This window comes from Mesocricetus auratus, unplaced genomic scaffold, assembly GCF_017639785.1.
Source record: "Mesocricetus auratus isolate SY011 unplaced genomic scaffold, BCM_Maur_2.0 Super-Scaffold_100020, whole genome shotgun sequence".
In the NCBI taxonomy this organism is placed as follows: Eukaryota; Metazoa; Chordata; class Mammalia; order Rodentia; family Cricetidae; genus Mesocricetus; species Mesocricetus auratus.
The window spans coordinates 1,807,742-1,830,668 of record NW_024429201.1 but is presented as its reverse complement, the minus strand read 5'-3'; the positions used below and the strand labels follow the sequence as shown (position 1 = coordinate 1,830,668).

Here is a 22,927-nt window from a genome sequence, read left to right as displayed (position 1 = left end):
CATATTCAGGACTCAGGAGATTTAGAGGATGAGGTTCTTGTTCATTCAGCACTGGCTAATGCTTAGAACCTGAACAATGAGCTCTATCAAAATCTTCCCTATTGTGGGAATGAAGCAATTGCAATTTTGTCTCAAAAGCTCCCTTCATTTCACTGTGAGCTAACATAATGTGGTTCAAAGTAAAGGGACAAGTACAATTTTCTAAGGAAAATTCCTTAAGATGGCACCCAGGAAACTAGGATCTTAAATCAGGAAAGTTATACAGTAATGTCTTCACCATTTCTCCTGCCTGTCATCTTGGTGTTTTGTGGCTGTGCCTAGTCTTTAAAATCATATGCTTGCTAACTTGGGCATCTGTGACCCTTAGGCACCCCACAGCCTCCTGGATGTCCAGACATATGCCAGAGTTCTTTGTTTTAGATAGTCTTAATCATTTGGTGGCATTTGTAAGTACATGTGCTCTTCCATCTTTCTAAGAAATAGTGCATGAACATAAACTTCTGATCAGTAGATTAGGACTATATCATCAACACTAGCTATCACTAACTAAGTGGGCAGTTTCAAACTATTTCTTAATTAATTTGCCAGTTTTCCTCATTTAGACATGTGAAAGATATTAGCTACTCCATAGGGTGTTGTTGAAACTAAGACGGTAAAATATGTAAAAGATCAGGAAGGTGCCCAATACATAGCAAACATGTTATAAAAAAGTACTAGTCATATTACTCAGTGCGGACTAGCTTATCATTGTAGCCTTAATGGCTTTTGTGTGTGTGTGTGTGTGTGTGTGTGTGTGTGTGTGTGTGTGTGTGTGTGTGTGTGTGTTTATTTTGGTATTTCGAGACAGGGTTTCTATGTGACTTTGGAGTCTGTCCTGGAACTAGCTCTTGTAGACGAGGCAGGTCTCAAACTCACAGAGATCTGCCTGCCTCTGCCTTCCAAGTGCTGGGATTAAAGGCATGCACCACCACCACCCGGCTGCCTTAATGACTTTCATAGCTCAGTGAAAGACATATTTGAAAAACAAATCAAGTATACTAACTGCATGTAAAGTACTGAAAGAACAATTCAAAGTATTCAGACAATATATTCATGAGACACTTAACTAGGCCTTATTGTATGTCCCATTCCTTTTGGAAGTTATTCAAACAATCCGCTAATAGCTTTCCCTTCATTTCAGCAGGCATCTCTCTGGAGGCAATGTTCCAAGCATCAAATCTTGATATTGAAATATTAAGATCATAGGACTGATATGTGCTTTAAGTAAATGCCAGTGGTATATTTAAAAATAAAAATTAATTTGAAATATTCAGTGAACTCTACACTCTGCTGCTGATTGCTTGTTGGAATGTGTATGAAGAAGAAGGTCTATTTTTAGCATGGCTGGTCTTATATTGATTCCATTGGAGCAGAATGTCAAACCTCACAGTCAAGAAAGGGGTTAATGCCCTTCTAAGCCAGTCTCCAAAGTTCAGAACTGAGCTATTTTTAAACAATGAAGTGTGAGTAGCTGAGGGCTGAAAATAAGTGCAGATCATGTGCCCGGGAGAATTTAAAACGTCAGTATATTTCTTTCTCATGAAACATGAAATGGGCTGAGAGTATTGTTCTGGCCTCTGACCTTCAATTTATAAGGTGGGTTTGTTACACAAGAAGGCAAAATGCATGTGAATACTTAGTGTAATTTTGAATAATCTTAAAAAATCTATACTTGAGTATTTAAAAATGTTGTTAATTACATTTTGTTAAAAATTAACAAAGCAGGCTAGATATATTGCAATTTAAAGCTATGCCTGCTTCCCAAAGTTATCATGTACATATGTAACAGGCATAAGTAACAAAGAATGTGACAAAGAATATGTATATGATCTCATAGATGCTATAGTTCCAAATGATGTTAACAAAGAACTTTTTGCTGTTGTTACTCATTGTTTAGTTTGTGGTTTCTCCATGCCTCACTAGGTCCTATCAAAGAGATGGAAAACACTTGCATTGCTTTTTTAATGTGTGCAAGATATTGACCTAGACATGACTGGACTGGAAAGACAAATTAAGACATGCGATTTTCAGTCTCAAAGGAAGTCCTTCCTATATACTGGAAGAGACAAAAAAATACAGAAGAATGAAAAGAACAAGAAGTAAAAGCAAAAACCCATTAAGAGACATCTAGAGTTGCAGGAAATCACCCATAGTTAATTGCTAGAGCACGGCTACATAGACGAAAATAGCTGACAAGAATAAGTTTGTTCACCAAGGCCAAGAGTTCACAGGAAAGGTCTCAAAGGAAAAGGTTTACTCTAAATGTGGAAGCAAATGTGGAATGTGACTAGAGAAAGAGGGTAGACGATGGGGTTCAGGCAAAGAAAACATGGTAAATAAAGGAGAAGCCTCTGCAAAACCAGGTCTCTATTTAGTTTTGCATTGGTTCAAGGAAAAAGGAAACAAATTGCAGAATAAAGAACTTCTCATTCAATAATCATTTAAGCTACAACAAATTTGTAAACACAAATAAAATATAAAGATTTTAAAAATTGCTACAATGCTTTTTTTCTGTTGGAGGAAAGCCATGCCCTTCATCATATCTAAAATAGTGGTGAAAATTATGTTACATGGTCTTCGAACAAAATGACTAAACAGTAGAACTCACACTAAAATAATGACGATGATTGAAGACCAAACTTAAAAGAATATCCCTGATTATTGCTAACAATTCAGTGTATTCAGCAGTAGCTAGTAACATAATTGAGTTAGAAGGAAAACTGAGCGTTGAGAAGAAAACATTTAAAAGACATAACATTAATTTAGTGTGTATCCTTGTGTAACTGGGGGGCAGGGTCTGTATGTGGAAACCAGAGATCGAGTTGCAGGATTTTTCTTTCTCGTTCCATCTTGTGTATCCCAGGGGTTGAATTCAGGCCACAATTCTCAATAATAAGTGCCTTTGTTTGCTGAGTCACATTACTGGCCAAGAAGAAAATATTTTTTATCAAGATTCTACACTGAGCTAAACACAATTTCTTTGCTTTCTTTTTAATTAGAACTGTTAAATGAGAATATCTTTGGTAGTTTTTATAACTTACACAAAATATATTTGTATTTTTAAAAATAGTACCCAAAATACAACCATGGGCTACAAAGCTGCTTCTTGTTATATCAGGAGAGCAGTTAAGGATTCTCCTGTTGGTCTTAGCTTTTGAAGATTGCTGTAGCATCTGTGAAGTGAGATGGTTATCTTCGTGCATTTTCTGATAAAAGCAACTGGAGGAAGTGAGGGTTTGCTATGCCTTACAGTTTCAGAGGATGTAGTTCACCATGATGGAGAAGAAACAGAAGCAGGCCAAGAATGCATATAGTGATAGGAGCAGGAGACTGGCTAATCACACTGAATCCATCCATATTTGGAGAGTGAAGAGAGCACTGGAAATGGGGTTAGGATACAAAATGTCCAGACTTGACTCAAATAACCTATTTCCTCTAACAAGGCTTTACCGTATAATGGTCACAGAACTTTCTCAAGTGGGTCCCACCACCTGGAGATCAAATATGCAATCCCATGAGAAACATCTCACATTCAAATCACTACAGTGATGAATGTTGCTTAGAAGTAATAATGATGATGGCAGGTATAGTTAAGGCAGTAGTCCTCATTGTAATGATGAAGATGACTGTATGATAAGGAAACTGATTTTTAAACATAATTTTAGGGGAAATAGTGTGTCAAGCATTTGAGCAACTTTACTTTTTAATGCCATGCCATCAAACAAATTGCATTGTTGCCACTATGTGATGCCAGACTGGGGTAGGTAAATGTCTAATGACTGTGACTTGAGACTGCAAAACTGACAAAGAGCCACCAATATTTGGAAAACTCTGAGATGTAGTCTATAAGTGTTCTGATTTAATATATACATTTAAGGACAGTTGTCACAAGGCTAATAGGACTGGAACACTGTGACATGGAACTTTTGAAATCCTCAGAGTGCTTTAATATCGAGAATTTAAAAATTAATACCCCTACCATAGTAATGAACATGATTTATGTGTTTATAATATCTATTTATGATTGCAAATTATGAGAGAGAAGACTGAACATTTTGTTCTTTTGGTAAGCTCTGTGTAAATGTATATGTGTTTTAAATTATCATGCTTTATGAGAAAAGAGCTAAGGCTGACAGAAAGTGGTCCATGATATTACTTTTTAAAATTATAACAGATATTTGAATCCTCATTCCAGTTACTAACATGTTTAAATGCTGAAATCTTCTAATGTAAATTCCATACCTTGCCTGACAACAATATGAGCCAAAATTTAGACATTTATAAAAATGAGGAGCAGGGGAATCTAGAAAAATTGAAGAATAATGTCTCAAAACCTAATTTTTAAGAGCAGAAGTAGATATACAGCTGAAATTGTAATCATAAAATTTTAATTATCTTTTTAAAAGTGAACCAATGAATGGTCAAAGGAAATGAGACAAAGGAGTTTATAAAATAAAAACTCAACCATTTATGAGAAAGGTTTCACCATAAATTTTGAACTTCAGAAATAATATGAATGAAAAATAATACTTGAGAAAGAAAATTAACTTGAGGGAAATTATGTTTTAAACTAATTTTAAGTAAGTGATATCATGTTAGTGGTCCAAAACACTAAAGAACAGTGAACAACAGTACCAAAGAAGAATGTTTGATTTTATAATATGATTGTAAAACACTATATTTAGTAATAAGAATTGCTTCCCCAGCTGTTTCACTGAATTAAAAAAATTAAAATATGTCATGGCAATTATCAATTATTTATGTTACAAATTATTAAAGGATTGTTTCAAATATAACATTTTATTCTAGTATGGAATTTTTATTGTTTTCTAATAATACATACACACACACACGTATATATACCCATACACATTGTATACTACATCTTCATGACATTCATAGCATACAAAAACTTAAGACCTTATTAAGATTTCTTTCTTCAAACAAAATACATTTTAAGAGTATTAGCAGACTTGAACTCATCTGCAATTCATTTAATTATCTTTAAGTAAATTCTGTTCCACAAAGCAAAATGATGTAACGTTTGTCTTTAATGATATGACAAATGGATTAGACCCTGCAATATTAAAAATTCATAAAATAAATGCCAATTCAATACAAAGTCAGTCACCAGTTAACAGTTTTGTAACAACATTGCGTTCAAACATAAACAAAGTCTCATGGTGAGGATGGGAAACAGCTAGGGAAGTTGAATGCAGTATTTCAGAGAATTTTATAAAATATGAAATACTTTTTTTCATTTAAAATCATTCCAAAGAAAAATTTTTATTTAAAAATCAAAATAGGTCATTAAAGAAAAGAATGATCTTGCTCTCTTGCCTAGAATCCCCTTGATTGTGGCCTCCTTTAAATTCAAGTTAAGGACAATTGTCTCTCACAGTTATTGCAAATGTTAAATAATGTGATAGTGTTTTCGAAATTACAAATTAAGTTACTCAACCTGGGAAATTATTATTTCTGTCCTAAATTCTTGCTTGATAGCAGATAACTTAAAGAATTTAATTATCACATGAAGATATAAAAAATTACAAATTTAATCAGCCCTTCCAGGCCTCAACCTCCAGCGATCCCAGCTTCAGGTGAGCTTGGGTCTCCGGGGGGACACTCCCCATCCTCCACCCAACACCCATCCCCTTGAGCTTCCAGGGCCGCTCCTGGCATCCAGAAGACCCACCCACACAGGAAAGACATCAGCCCTTCCAGGCCCCAAGCTCTGGCGAGCCCAGCTTCAGCTTAAGCTTCCATGTCAGCATCCCCAGCTTCAGCTGCAGTAAGGAAGGAGACCAGTGGAGACAGAAAGACCCCACCAGCACCCACTGGAAGAAGAGATGGGAAGAAGACAGAATAAGAGATCACTCAGCAATAGAAACACCAACATGACCCCACCAGTATCCAGGGATCCAACACCAGCAAGACCCGAAAAGCACTACATATATGAAGCAGAGGAGACAGACCATAAAAATTATTTTATGAAGATGATAGAGACCATCAAAGAATAAACCAGGAAATCCTTTTAAAAATAGAAGAAAAAACAAACAAAAAAATCCATGAAATGGGGGGGAAAATTAAAGAAATAAAAAAATCTCTAAAAGAATCAAAGGAGTACCAAGAAAAAAACAACCAAACAAATGAAAGAAACAACTCAAACAGTTGAAGGATTGAAAGTTGAAATAGAAATGATAAAGAAAACACAGAACGAGGGGATTTTGGAAATAGAAAAGCTGGGTAAATGATCAGGAACTACAGATGCAAGTATCACCAATAGAATACAAGAGATAGAAGAGAGAATCTCAGGTGTTGAAGACTCATTAGAGGATATACATTCATCAACCAAAGAAAATCTCAAAACCAACAAATCCCTAACACAAAATGTCCAGGATATATGGGACACCATGAAGAAGCCAAACCTGAGAATAATAGGTATAGAAAAAGGCGAAGAAATACTGCTCAAAGGTACAGAAAACATATTCAACAAAATCATAGAAGAAAACTACCCTAACCTAAAGAAGGATATGCCTATGAAAATACAAGAATCTTACAGAACACCAAATAGGCTGGACCAGAAAAAGAAGTCACCTCACCATATAATAATCAAAACATCAAACCTACAGAATAAAGAGAAAATATTAAGAGCAGCTAAAGAAAAAGGCCAAGTAACATATAAAGGCAGACCTATCCGAATTACACCTGACTTCTCAATGGAAACGATGAAAGCCAGAAGATCCTGGACAAATGTCCTACAAACGCTAATGGAACAAGGATGCCAGCCCAGACTACTATATCCAGCAAAGCTTTCAATTACCATAGAAGGAAAAAACAAAATATTCCATGACAAAGCCAGATTTAAACAATACGTATCCATGAATCCAGCTCTACAGAAAGTGCTAGAAGGAAAACCTAGATCCAAGGAAGATAACTACACTCACAAAGACACAGGCAATATATAATCCCACTTCACAAAACACCAAAAAGAAAAAGGGAGGAGAAACTACACAAAATAACTTCACTAACAATAAATCAAGCACAAACAAGAATCATAAATCAATGGTCATTGATATCCCTCAATGTCAACGGCCTCCACTTGCATATAAAAAGACACAGACTAGCAGAATGGATATGAAGACAGAACCCATCCTTCTGCTGCATACAAGAAACACATCTCAACATCAAAGACAGACGTTATCTCAGAGTAAAGGGTTGGGAAAAGATTTTCCAATCAAACGGACCCAAGAAACAAGCGGGTGTAGCCATCCTAATAGCTAACAAACTAGACTTCATATTAAAATCAATCAAAAGAGATGAAGAAGGACACTTCATATTCATCAAAGGAAAAGTCCATCAAGATGAAGTCTCAATTTTAGACATCTACACCCCAAATACAAAGGCACCTACATTCATGAAAGAAACATTACTAAAGCTCAAATTGCACATAAAATCTCACACACTAATAGTAGGAGTAAAATCTCACACTCTGCCCTCACCGCTAGACAGGACCTCCAGACAGAAACTTAACAAAGAAACAAAATAACTAATAGAAGTTATGACCAAACCGGGTTTAACAGACATCTATAGAACATTCCATCGAAACACAAAAGGACATACCTTCTTCTCAGCGCCACATGGAACCTTCTCTAAAATTGACCACATAATAGGAAACATAGCAAATCTCCACAGATACAAAAAAAAAATTGGAATAACCCCCTGTATCTTATCAGACCACCATGCATTAAAATTAGAATTCAACAATAACACAAATCGCAGAAACCCTACAAACTCATGGAAATTGAATAATGCACAATTGCACCATCCCTGGGTAAAGGAAGAAATTAAAAAAAAGAAATTACAGACTTCCTGGAATTCAATGAGAATGACGACACAACATATGCAAACTCATGGGAAATTTTGAAAGCAGTGCTGAGAGGAAAGTTCATAGCACTAAGTGCACACATGAAGAAACTGGAGAACAGTCATACCAGAGAATTCATACCACAGCTAAATGTTCTAGAACAAAAAGAAGCAAACTCACCCAGGAGGAGCAGACACCAGGAAATAATCAAATTGAGGGCTGAAATCAATCAAGTAGAAACCAGGAAAACATTGAGAAGAATCAGTGAAACAAAGAAATGGTTCTTTGAGAAAATCAACAAAATAGACAAACCTCTGTCCAAAATAACCAAAAGACACAGAGAGAGCATGCTAATTAACAAAATCAGAAATGAAAAAGGGGACATAACAACAGACTCTGAGGAAATCAAGAGAATCACCAGGGCATACTTTGAAAATCTGTAATCCACAAAATTCAAAAATTTAAAGGAAATGGACAATTTCCTGGATAGATATCACTTGCCAAAACTAAATCAAGAGCAGATAAACAATCTAAACAGACCTATAACCCCCAATGAAATAGAAGCAGTCAGCAAAAGTCTCCCAAACAAAAAAAGTCCAGGCCCAGATGGCTTCAGTGCAGAATTCTACCAGAAATTCAAAGAAGAGCTAATTCCAATACTCCTCAAAGTATTCCACATAATAGAAGCAGGAGGCTCACTGCCAAACTCTTTTTACGATGCTACAATTACCTTGATACCCAAGCCACACAAAGACACAACTAAGAAAGAGAACTATAGACCAATTTCCCTCATGAACATCGATGCAAAAAATACTCAATAAGATACTCGCAAACCGGATGCAAGAACACATCAGAAAAATCATCCACCATGATCAAGTAGGCTTCATCTCAGGATTGCAGACATGGTTCAACATTAGAAAATCTATCAATGTAATCCACCATATAAACAAACTGCGAAAGAAAAACCACATGATCATCTAACCAGATGCTGAAAAAACCTTTGACAAAATCCAGCACCCCTTCATGATAAAGGTCCTAGAGAGATAAGGGACAACAGGAACATACCTGAATATAATAAAAGCAATATATAGTAAACCAATAGCTAACAACAAACTAAATGGAGAGAAACTCAACACAATTCCTCTAAAGTCAGGAACAAGACAAGGCTGTCCACTCTCTCCATATCTCTTCAATATTGTACTTGAAGTTCTAGCTACAGCAATAAGACAACAAAAAGAGATCAACGGGATACAAATAGGAAAAGAAGAAGTCAAGCTTTCACTATTTGCAGATGATATGATAGTTTACATAAGTGACCCAAAAAACTCCACAAGGTAACTCCTAGAGCTGATAAACACCTTCAGCAAAGTGGCAGGATACAAGGTAAACGCAAAAAAAAATCAGTGGCCCTATTATATACAGATGATGAAACAACTCAGAAAGAAATCAGAGAAACAACACCCTTTACAATAGCCGTAAACAGCATCAAATATCTGGGGATAATGTTAACCAAGGAAGTGAAAGACCTGTATATCAAGAACTTTGAGTCTTGAAAGAAAGAAATCAAAGAGGATACCAGAAAATGGAAAGATCTCCCATGCTCTTGGATTGGTAGGATCAACATAATAAAAATGGCAATCGTGCCAAAAGCAGTCTACAGATTCTACGCAATCCCTATCAAAATTCCGTCATAATTCTTCAAGGACTTAGAAAGAACAATAATCAAATTTATATGGAAAAACAAAAGGCCCAGGATAGCCAAAACAACCCTATACAATAAAGGAACTTCAGGAGGCATCACCATACCTGATTTCAAGCTCTATTATAGATCTATAGTCCTGAAAACAGCTTGGGATTGGCACAAAAATAGGCAGGTAGACCAATGAAACCGAATTGAAAACCCTGATTTTAACCCACACACATATGAACACTTGATTTTTGACAAAGAAGCTAAAACTGTACAATGGAAAAAAGAAAGCATCTTCAACAAATGGTGCTGGCATAACTGGGTTCTGGTATGCAGAAGACTGCAGATAGATCCATGTTTATCACCTTGTCCAAAACTTAAGTCCAAATGGATCAAAGATCTCAACATAAATCCAGCCACACTAAAACTTTTAGAAGAGAAAGTGGGAGATACCCTTCAACGAGTTGGTACAGGAGACCACTTCCTGAACATAACACCAGTGTTACAGACACTGAGATCGACAATTAACAAATGGGACCTTCTGAAACTAAAAAGCAAAGGACACAGTCAAGGAAACAAAAAGGCAGTCCACAGAATGGGAAAAGATATTCACTAACCCCACCTCTGACAGAGTACTAATCTCCAAATTTTACAAAGAACTCAAGAAGCAAGTCTCCAAAACACCAAAGGATCTAATTAAAAGGTGGGGTACAGAAGTAACTAGAGAATTCTCAATAGAGGAGGCTAAAATGGCCAGGAGACACTTAAGAAAATGCTCAATATCCTTAGCCATCAGGGAAATGCAAATCAAAACAACTTTGAGATACCATCTTACTCCTGTCAGAATGGCTAAAATCAAAAACACCGAAGACAATTTATGTTGGAGAGGATGTGGAAAGAGGGGAACACTCCTCTACTGCTGGTGAGAGTGTCAACTCATACAGCCACTTTTGAAATCAGTATGGAGATTCCGCAGGAAAATGGGAATCAATCTACCACAAGACCCAGCAATTCCAAAAGAGGCAAATTCATACAACAAGGGCATCTGATCCACTATGTTCATTGCAGCATTATTTGTAATAGCCAGAACCTGGAAGCAACCTAAATGCCCCTCAAATGAAGAGTGGATAGAGAAAATGTGGTACATTTACACAATGGAGTATTACTCAGCAGAAAAAAACAATGGGATCTTGAAATTCTCAGGTGAATGGATAGCCCTGGAAGAAACCATCCTGAGTGAGGTAACCCAGTCGCAAAAAGACAAACATGGTATGTACTCACTCATATACATATATTAGACATGGATCAGGATGGTGCCAGTCTACACTTCCACTGACAGAGAGTCTGGGAAACAGGAAAGAACCTAAAAGATATGCATGGTACCCAAGAGAAGAGGAATGAGGCAAGATCTTCTGAACAGATGGGGAACACAGCAAGGGGTGGGGGGGAGTGGGAGCTGGGAAGAAGAGAGGGGGAGAAGAGGAAGAGAGAGTAGGTCATGGGGGAACAGGAAGTTTGATCAGGCACCAGTGTGACCTCTAGTGATGTAAAGGGATGACACCGATTGGCAAGCTAAGCACCTCGAATGCCCATTCCTGATAATGAACTTGATGTCCATAACCATCCTAGAGCCTTCATCCAGTGACTGATGGAAACAGAGGCAAACACCCACAGTTAAACACTGAACTGAACCCAAGGAACCCAGTGACAGAGAGAGAGGAGTGATGAGCAAATTGGCAAAGAATGGGCTGGCAAAACCAGCAAAGACAGCTGATTTCAACAGGAGAGATCTTGGACCACAGACAGAGAGCTGGGAGGTCAGCATGGGACTGATCCAGACTCCACGAACATGAGAGTCAGTGAGGAGGCCTGGGCAACCTATGGGGCTCTGAGCAGTGGATCAGTGTTTATCCCTGGAATACAAACAGGCATCATGTGTCCATAACACAAAGAGGGATGCTCCTCAGCCTAGACTCTTAGGGGAGTGCCTGGACCCTACCCTGAGTGAAATGACAGACTCTATATATCTCCTATGTGGAAGGAATTGGCAATAGGGTGGGAGGCTGGGGGAGGAGAGTGGGGGGTATAGGACGAGGGGAGGGAGAGGGAACTGGGATTGACATGTAAAACAAGCTATTTAAAATTAAAATAATAAAAAAATAAAAAATTTATAAATTTATAATAACAATTCTACACTGTATCATAAATATAGTATTTTTTACTTTTTAGAAACATTTCTCATGTACATTGTACAAGTTACAGTGGACATAATTTACATTATATTCATTTTATGTGATTCTCAGGGACCATGTTTCTCAACAATAATATCTGTTTAACACTACACTTTGTCTTACTTTTAGTTATGTTCAGAAATAGAGAGAGTAAACACAGCAACTTGCTTCATTATGCTGAGACAAAGACCCAGTTAAACATTACCCATTTCTACCACCAGTCTGTCTCTAAGTAACTATTTGCAAGACTAAAAATTAGTTATTTCCTGAATTTTAAGTTTCTATTCTGTATAATAGTCAAACCTGTAGTGACCTAAAGTAGAATTGAGTTTACCAGGGTTAACAGAATGGAACTAGGAAAAGTTCATGTTTAAATAATTATAGATAGATTTTTAATTATTATGGAAACATTTTCAGGTACAAATAATGGAGATAATTAAAATTTAATCTCTACTTGTAAACTCCATACTTCTCAATGATTAAATCTATAAATATCATGCTATGCATACGCACCAGGTTTTAAACATGTTACCATAAATGACTCCATCCTACATCTCTAATGCTGATCTCAGAGCCATTGTCATCATGTGCACCTGTTTCCAGAATGCCAAATATTTCACGTTGACTGTACCAAAGAGGCAGATTCTTCATCTGCCTGACTATCTATTTGGAGTTCATTTCTCTCCAGACTGAAAACCTCACAAGGTTACAAAGCAGGCAGACTTTTCCATAGCTGTTCAGATTCATTATCACAGCATTGCTTTTAAGCCCCCATGTAAGGAACAGTGGTGCCGTGGTATCAGACCAGACCTGTAGAAAAGACAACTGCATTCTTGTCAAGCTTGCACAAGCCTTACCTTCTGTGTTTTGTAGGATTCCACGACAAGATGTAAAAAGCCAGAGTGCTTAAGGAACAGTCTGGGATCCAGGCAGTCAAGGCTGAAACACTAGCAGCCTTCTCTCTTAAAAATATTGCTATTTTTACTTTACCTTAACGCTGTCAATTTTTAAATGTATTTTCTCTGAATGCATTTGTAAGTGCTAGTGTATTAATTTTGGAGGACCACAACTCTGTTTATTTCATTAAACAATATATACAACACTTATAAAGTCCTAACTAACAATATGCTAGTGTTTGACTCACAACTTGAAGACTGTTAATCTAATGATTAATAGAATAGCTAGGTTTTAAATAAGGTGCTACCAAAATTACTAGATTCCATAATATTTATAAACAATTGCTGTCTAATTTCCCTCTTTGCTTACTGAGTTTTGAGTAAATAATATAATTACCACAAAACGGAACACTAGTTATTATGAGGAATAGCATTGAGGATCATACTGTAATGTGGGGAAAGACCCATCATAAAAGTTTACAACAAATGAATCAACATAGACAATGTGCAATATGACTGCAGGTATGTGGAAGCAAACAGCTTTTCTTTTTTTTTCAAAAACTAAAATAAAGCTAACTTGCTAATAAAAATGTGTTACTGGCTAGCGTCAGTGCAATGGAAATTTAGTAAAATACAATTGGGAAACTGAATACACCCATTAGTCACTCCTGTTCTGCTAACACTTTTAATTCCAATAAATATTGACGATAAATACTTCTTACCCTTGTAGTTTATTGCATAATATTTGACACTCAAATAATCACTTACAATAAAAACTTTCTTGAAAGGCAAAAGAGAATGCCTCAATTAGAGAAAGAGCCTGTAACTATTCCATCTTAGAGATAGGGAAATCACAGGAAAGGTTTGAGAGAAATCAGAGCGGGTTTCTAACTTGCCATTCAATGTCTAGATACACTTTTAAAACATTTCTAAAGCAAGAATGTCTTCTTGTCTGGGGTGATTTCCTTATATATTTAATTGAACACCTTGTAGTTTAGGAGTCAAACCATCAAATGAATGTTAGTTGAGAATGTGAAAGAGGAGAGAGCTTTCCTTCAAAGTAATTGCCAATCCTTCCTTTTATTTAAATGGAACGTAGATGTAAAACACAGTTCACTTCAACTTTATTCTATCAATAAAGGAGCTTTATTGTGTCTCACAATTTGTTTCTTGACTTTTGCCAAAACTATTTTTATTATTTATAATTAACTTATGTTGAATACATGCATACATAACTTCCTCCCCCAAGCCTAGATTTAGGCTTCCGGGTACTCGCTTATTTTAGGAACCATACTTGCCTATGTAAGTAGCGACTTTGAGTCATATCCCCTAAAGGTTTAGATTCAGATTCTGTAAACCTGGACTGGAGCCTAGTATACTACATTTTAGAAAAATCCCATAAATACATTTGTGGGTCTACTGACTTCCTTTAAAGAGTGACAGGGATGGAAAATGTCATATTTGACTATTTGACAGGTCTCAGATACTTCCTCCCAATTGATGCCTGTCAACCTGAGCAGCATTTATTATATATACCTGTCAGTGATCCTTAGTATGTTCTATTGATGCTTAAGCATTTTAAAATCTTGTCTGTAAGGGCCACTTCAACTCAATGATCTTCTCTGTACTGAATGTAGTGTTGAAAAATTCAGTTTTCTTGCAGATCTCCTGGGGTTTAAGGTCTGCTCATAGGTTGCAGGAACATGGAATATGCTAGAAACCTTTAACACAACAGCAAAATGTTTGTATTCTTTTTCTTTAAGTTTTTAGTATTCATCACTTTCACATGTTGCCTAAAATTCTTCAAGTAATGGTCTCATGTAAGTGACTTCCTTGGAAGTAAGGTCACTTAAAATTAACTGTGGTTAGCCATTGCAGTATATTTATTTATTCTTCTGGGAGTCTTGGGATCTAAGCCTTATTTTCCATGGATCAAATTAAACTGTGATTCAGCATTAGTCTATAGAAGTTAAATATTGTGTCACCCACAGGGGAAGTCTCAATGACAGAGAGAATAATATAAGACCTTTACAGAGGCCCAAACAAAGAACTGGGAAGCTTTCTTAAAGGAAACAAGCACATACTCAAGTGGAAGAGAAAAGCCTTGGAGGGATTTGGGATACCGTTAATGGACATGCTTCAAAGAAATAGACATTTGCTGCTTTTGCAGAGGGACCATTTTCAGTCCCCATCCCCCATTTGGAAACCCACAAATCTATTACCTACAATTTAAGCCATTTGGACACACTTTTCTGGTTTCCGTGGTACCTGCTCACACAGGGCTCACATGGCTCACATGTATACATGCAGAGGAAACATTCATACACAGAGATGCTTTTTTTAACTAAAGCAGCAGTGAATTATTCATGACTTAAGGTAGAGAAAGGTCAGATATGCCAGGAATGAATTGAACTTTTCCCAGAATTTGCCTACTGATTGCCTTTTTCTGCCCTTGTATGAAAATTTAGGATGTGGTATTAAAGATAGACGGCATTAGCAGGAAAATCTAGAAAGCTAATGATATGGATATGTCAATATATAACAAAGTAAATGATAGTTAGCAGCAAGCAAAGCTATCCAATTCAGTCTCGACTGGTTTGTAGTAGTTGCATTTTTTTCCTGAGCTGTCACATGTCATCCTCCTGCAGCACAGGTCTGCAGTTGTTTAGACTCTGAGTCACCGTACAGCCCATTACTGTCCTCATGTGCGTCTCTAAGCTGCATCACTTGCACTTCTTCTTGTCTTACAGAACATTTCACTGAAAGTTCCAATGTCCAGAAATGTATTATGCTATTTTCCTTTTAAAATACTATTACACAGGGCATAAGTTACTTTATAATAACTGTTCAATATCCAGTGGAAATGTAATATGAATTCATAAGTCATTTTAAATTTGCCAATGGATACATAAATGAAGAACAAAAATGTGAATTTATATATAATATACTTATTTAAAATGAGGTTTCAGAGTGCAGTCTATATAAAAGTATCATTAAAGTAAGAGTTTTGTTTCTTAATGTCTACAGACAACAGTCTGGAACACATTTGTGTTTTTATAACACATCTTGATTTGGAGGCCAGATTTTCCTCAGAATCAACCTATATGTAGATTTCGTATACTTCACCGCTGAAAGAGTATGTTTGCCTGGCCAAGATCTTCCAGACAGGTTTTTCTAAATAACGAAACTGGCAAGTTTTGCACTTTAAACCTAAATGGATTAGAATTCAGTAAACTGAAAATTCAATTTATCAGTCATACTAGCCACACTTCAGTAACTCTATTTGTCTGGTGACCCCCATGGTAGTCAACAACGCTCTGAGAATGGCAATATACTTCTCTAAAGATTGGTTTCATTTCCTGAATTATATGCGATTTTTGTTAAATTACTTCTTTGAGACCTATTTGCCTCATCTCTATGATTCTGTTAATGATGTAACTGCTCATTGGGTTTTTAATTATAGTTAAATGAGAAAACATAGTGTTTAAAAACATTATGTGTCATCATCACTGTGATAATAGAACACAGTTGACAAGCTATGAACCAGCGGTTCTTACACTCTTTCTAGTAGTAGTCTGTTAAGAAAACTATTAGAAGCTCCCATCCAGTCCTATAAGAAACTTACAGTGTCCTAGTTAGCATTTCTGTTGCTGTGATGAACCATCATTACTAAAAATGCAAATTTGGAGGCAAAGGGACCAAAAAGCAAGTTGGAGAGGAAAGAGTTTATTTGGCCTACACTTCCATATCGCTGGTACTGAAGGAAGTCAGGACAGAACTCAAGCACGACTAGAACCTGGAGGCAGTACCTGATGCAGAGGTCCTGAAGGGGTGCCCTTTACTGGATTTTCCCGGTGACTTGCTCAGCCCACTTTCTTATGGAACCCAGAACCACCAGTACAGGGGTGTCCATATCTACGACGGGCTGGGCCCTCCTCCATTGATCACTCATGTAGAAAATGCCCTACAAGCTTGTCTGATACAGTCAACTAAAGGAGGCATTTTCTCAGTTGAGTTTCCCTCCTTTCAGATGACTAGAGTTTGTATTAAGGTGACATAAAAGAAGCAAGAACACACGGTCTGCTTATGTCTGTATTTATCCTCAGCAGGGTCAAGGCAGTCACCTGCAGTCTGTTTCCTCACAATCCAGATTTGTTTATTATTTAATTAAAATCTAACGACATCATCTTTCTTCTCTATCTTTATTGTTCTACCCCTCTCATGTTGTTTCTCCCTACCTAGTTCATGGTGGCCTCTTCTTTAATCAGTTTTGTTTCATATATATATAAATGAATCAACTTATAAATACAACCTGCTATTTCTGTCCAGAATTGCTCAAACATAGAAGTTTCTAGGCTTGCATTTCTTGCGTGCTTACATTTTGTAGATAGTCAGCCATGGATTCCCAGTATTTCACATAAGAATATACAACTAGATTTAAAAAAAATAAATTCTGGTAGGCTTGTGTTCTTGCTTACCAACATCATTCTGAATCACTTAGTTATGTTTCATGACGTTTCTCTCTTCTGCTATGCCAGTTTTGTGGTGAAAAACAGGAAATGCTTCCTGTTTACTTAATGTGTACTTGATCATATAAGACAGAATTAATTTAACACTTGACATAAATGTTTTTCTTAGTTTACAAAGGTTCTGATTAACTATATTAGAGCAGTTATTGACCAAGACACACTTTGAATCTCACATATAAAATGAGAGTTTTATTGTGAATACTTATTAAATGTAATTATTATTTTTTAAATATACATCAATAATAAGTGAATCATCATTAAACAATCTGTCAAGAAGATATGTATACTACATAAAATATATTCAAAGTAGTCAAAATTAAATAGTCTAAAACAGGCATTTAAGAAAAATAAAAGAATGATAGTCTCAAATGTGTAACATTAGAAAGAACTTATGCTAAAAGCGATTTTAGTTTTTTATTCTACTGCTCATACAATTGCAAAATATGAAGGTTTAGATTGTGTGGGTGTCTAGTTTTTGTGACTTTGATCTATGTGACAAAGCAAGGCTGAATAAACTTGGTTAATTTCTCTGAATATACTTTGATCTTGTGAACTGGGTCATGGCTTTCCTGTCTTTCAATTTGTTCTCTCCTATTTATGTGGGAATATAAAAGACAAATTTCAATTTATTTTTAAATTATTTTCTCCTAGCAAAAAAAGTAAGGCACTGTGTATAAGTAGATAATTATTGAATCTTGTTACTTGTCCATTTCTTCTGAATTCCTAATTTACATTCATATTAAGTTATAATGTCCCTTATAAGATTTTACAAAAAGATCCAGAAGTATCTACTATCAAAGGGAAAAAAACTAGTTGAAATATTTTTTAAAGCAAGAAATACAAAGATGTCACTGACAAAGCATGAAGGCATTTGATTTAGTCACAGTGGACCTTATGGCACAATACACAACTACATCATGTCCCCACTACTGCAATGAGTAAGGAAAAGCAGTCTCCCCTTTTTACGATCCTTCTTTTACAGTTCAGAGACCTCAAATACAACTGCCTTCCCTATAGTAAGTAGGATAGGATTATTTTAAGAAATAGTAAGATACCAATTGCAAATTGTGTTTCTAAAACTGCCACAAACTGGAATACACTTTTGCCACTCACAGAAGCACCTCATGCAGGTTTTAGAAAGTACTGTTTTGACTCTGGAGATCCCCCCAAGGAGGGCCTCACCCTCCCTTGGGAATGCTGTGGGGATTGGGTGGGAGACTGGGGGAGCTGGTAGAGGGACAAGGGAGGAAAGATGGGAGAGGGAGCTGGGATTGACATGTGAAGCATGCATGTTTCTAATTTAAATAAAAACATATATTGATGAAAAAAAGAAAATACTGCTTTGTTTTGTTTTGTGTTTTTCAGTTTGTCAAGCTATGAAATTACTGTTCTTGTAGATACAGGAGTCCAATGATGAGCCATTGGTTTGTCTTCTTTGTAATTACAAGTCTGAAACAACAACAAAACCCTCCCAAAATAGCTGTACTTCAAGACAACCAGTTTCTGACTGTCTTTTAACTTCATAGTTTATGGTGATTTCAAATGTTAATGGTAACAGTGGCTATTTGTAATCCATCAGAAATCTTAAACTGTTGAAATTCCAAATGAGTAATCCAGGTCCCTGACACTTAAATTGTATTCCCTCCTCTTATAAGAAAGTGGCCATACATAATTCTTAATATTTTCTATGAAATGGGCCAACAAGAATTGCATGAGACAGGTTTGTTGTGATAAAAGTTATTATTTATAAAGTATTAAGGAGGACTCATAAAACTCAATATCTAAGTTATTTTTCAGTTGCTATGGTATGACACCATGACAAAGGCAACTTATGAAAGAAAGTAGCTAATTTGGAGACAGACCATTCCAAAGGATTAGATTCTCTGACCACGATGGCAGGATCATGGCAGCAGACAGGGAAGCATGGCTCTGAAACCATAGATGAGAGTTTACATGTAGATATAATACCCACTATGCAGAGAGAGGGGGGGGAGGAGGGAGGGAGGGAAAGAGAGAGAAGGGGGGCTAATTAGGATTAGTACCAGCTTTTGAAACCTCAAAAACTTCTCTCAGTTATACACCTACTTCAATAAGGCCACACCTTAAAATTATCAAACAGTTCTATCAACTGGAAACCAAGCTTTCAAATATATGAGTGTATGGGAACAATTCTCATTCAAACTACCACACTATTTAAGAGCGTTAGTTATAAAAAATGAAATTATCCACTTTACAAATGTCCCTAAATAGCCGGGCGGTGGTGGCGCACGCCTTTAATCCCAGCACTCGGGAGGCAGAGGCAGGCAGATCTCTGGAGTTCGAGGCCGGGCTGGACCAATAGCCTCCGAAACACTACAGAGAAACCCTGTCTCGTAAAAACCAAAAAATAAAAAAATAAATAATAATAATAATAAAAAAATAAAAAAAACAAATGTCCCTAAATATATCTAATTGATCTTTTGAATACAAATAATCCAGGTTATTGACTGAGAAACAAAATGAGACAATTATGGTAGCATTCTTTAATAAAACATACTAGGTGATGAAGTTTCACTGGCTATAGACTGACCAGCTGTCCTCTTTTCAATATTGAGAAACATCAAGAAGTAATAATTAAGAAGTCTCTAGGTCTGTGTGCCTTGGTAATGTCTCTCTAAGTTCCTAGAAGGAAGCTATCATGTCTTCTCTATAATATAAAAATACTGAGCATGTTTGAGGTGGGAATTTAGCAATGTTACAACAGCCTCATTTGTTAAGAGCACTCTGTAATTCAGTTGTGTAATCATGGTAATTATATTTATAGTTACCATGCTGAAAACATTTTAGAGCTACACTCTTTTGAATAATAATAAGCATCATAGCAACAGATTTAGTTGTTTCACAAATGCTACTTGTATGATTGTTATCAGCACAGAATTAAAATGTGCTCCCTGTTATCGGTCGGGATTATTTTAAATTGGACTTATTTTTAATTTATGCATAAAACATACAAATTATAGAAGTTCATGAGATGTTTCATACATGTATACTTTGTGGACTCTTCAAATCAAGGTAACCATACTTAGTTACATAAAGCATTTGCTTTTCTATGGCATAATATTCAAAATTTCTTATTCTAACTTTCAGAAATAAACAGCACATTTTGTAGTCTTGTTGTCATTGTTGTTGTAGTTGATATCAGTGTGGTCTCCTGCAATTGCAGACTAGAATTTCTTCGTGATATCAAAACCATATCTTACTATCCTGTGCTCAATATCTTGAAATCTCCCTCCCTTTCTTCCTCAGCTTCTATGGAATTAACTGTTCCAGATCTTACACACAAGAAGAAACTTGTGTGACATGTTTCTTTCTGTGTTTAGTTTATTTTTAACATAATGGTCTCTGATAACATTCATTATCCCAAATGACAGAAATTCACCATCTTTTTTTGGCTGGTTAATGTCATATTGTATAAATTTATAACATTTTCCTTATTCAGCACCTACAAATTTTTACCTGTGCCAAGACAATATCAGGCAGTTTTGTGAAATAACACCAAGAATTCCAGTTTAGGCTTTCCAGATAGAGCTTTCAAATTCTTTAATTTTGTTAATACTCTCATTTAATTTTGCTTCCATCTCCTACATGAAGTGACTTTAGTTTCTATACTTCTTAAACAAGACTACACATTCATCACAACACTGGTTTTATATTCTTTTATGAAAGATACTTTTGCTAGGTTCTTTTATGAAGGAGTTAAAAGAAATGTCATAATGGTAGCATTTGTATTATCATTGCCTATTCCAACATTTGCAATAACACATTTGCTTATATCCCTGTTTAATCTAACAAGACACAAATATTTCTAATCTGAGCTAGAATCTGCCAAATGAAGCCAAACATGTAGATCTTCTGTCTGTCTAGACAACAAATAAAGAGACTCAGGCTTCAGTGGGTGATTTGGAAAGAGGGTTTGTTCTTGCCAAGCAGAAATCTGATTCTATCCACGATCATTCACTGATTGCCTTTGGTAACATCTGCTCTCTATTGTTTTTTTATTCTAATGAGAATGATATTTAAAAATTCAATGCAAACTGACTATACCTATCTTCTTCCTTTATGATTCCTGCTAGTGGGTACTAGAACATTGCACCTAATAGTAATGGTACTTGGCGTTTTTCATTAAAAAAAAATAAAAGGAAGGTTAAAATTCAACGTTAAGTTGTAATTTCAAACATTAAATAAATAAGAGTAATAAGTTGATATTTTTATTTTCTAATTAATGTATTGTTGAATATCTATTGTATTTCTCTGCTACACTAAGTGCTGGAACAAAAATTTAATACAAATTAAAACAAAGCTTATTATATTGGTGACATGTGGACTCTAACTTACATATATTTTTACAAATATAAATAACTCATTATTCTGTATATATTTTTTAAATGTCAGCATATGCTTTTCTCCCAGATATGACTCAATTTCCCCTTCCTGTGTGCTCAATCCTGCCACCTTTAGGAAATAGTCAATTTCAACTGCCGGAAGTTGGTAGCAACGATGCCTCTCTTTGCTAATGCGGATCCCAATTTTGTGACTGCTATGCTGAGCAAGCTGAGATTTGAGGTGTTCCAGCCTGGAGACTACATCATTCGAGAAGGAGCTGTGGGGAAGAAAATGTATTTCATTCAGCATGGTGTTGCTGGTGTCATCACCAAGTCCAGTAAAGAAATGAAGTTGACAGATGGCTCTTACTTCGGAGGTCAGTAAATATACTGTGCAGGGTAAATCAAATGCCTCTGGTGTGTATCTGCTGATTTGGGATATGAATTTGTCCTTGAATTTTTGCAAAAGCATTTGAAGTGCATCTATATTTCAGGGTTACAAGTTCCATAAATCTGTATGTATAGTCCTGTACAGTCATACATACACTAACAAGAACAGAGTTGTAACCACTGTACCTGGAACCAGACAATACTGCATGAAGTAACCAGAGAGTGCATTTTTCTCTCTCACCCAAAAGTCACCAGCATGTTGGATGACACTTTTCATAGCAGTTATACAGGCCTCCTATATTGCTGTATCAAGATTTTGAGTTTTTGCTATTTTGTGTTTATTCTTTTGTTTTAATATACACACAACTTTCTTCCTTAAGGTTTTAATGTTTTATGGGTGTAGAGAGAAAAGAAGGAAAGCTAGAAGTCGATCTTTAGACTTATTGCTAAAAGTTACCATCATCACTATAGTTCACTTATAATTAATAGAATTCAAATCATCACCCCTAGCAGTAAACAAGGGAGAGAAATTCACATTGTGGTTGGGAAGTAACTTATGAGGCTGAAAATCCTCATTATATGGTTTGTTCCCAACATTGTTATTGTAAAATGTGTGCTTCTGTTTATATACATACGCAAAAAGTTCCCCTTAAGAAAGCAGAGTTAATGTGTAAATATTTTAAGGGAAGTGTGTGATTAATATCTGACTAGATGACGAATATGTTGAAGAAAAGTTTGGAAGGAGATTTTAAAGCACATTATGATTATAAGTGGATTTATTGGGCCAGCAAGATAGTCCAGCCCGTAAAGGAGCTTGCTGCTAAGACTTGTGACCTGAGTTGGGTGCCTGAGACCCATGTGGTACAAGGATAGGACTAACTCCCACAAGCTGTACCCTGACCTCCACACATGAATCTTTGCACATGC

At 36.0% G+C, this 22,927-nt stretch overlaps 1 protein-coding gene across 1 annotated transcript in view; it reads left to right on the top strand.

The window, feature by feature from the left end:
• Positions 1-22,927, top strand: part of Hcn1 (hyperpolarization activated cyclic nucleotide gated potassium channel 1) — a 374,350-nt gene that overhangs the window by 300,124 nt on the left and 51,299 nt on the right. Inside the window, exon 6 of the mRNA XM_005082780.4 lies at positions 21,747-21,987. Coding sequence (XP_005082837.1) covers positions 21,747-21,987 — 241 coding nt within the window. The remainder of the gene's footprint in view (positions 1-21,746; positions 21,988-22,927) is intronic.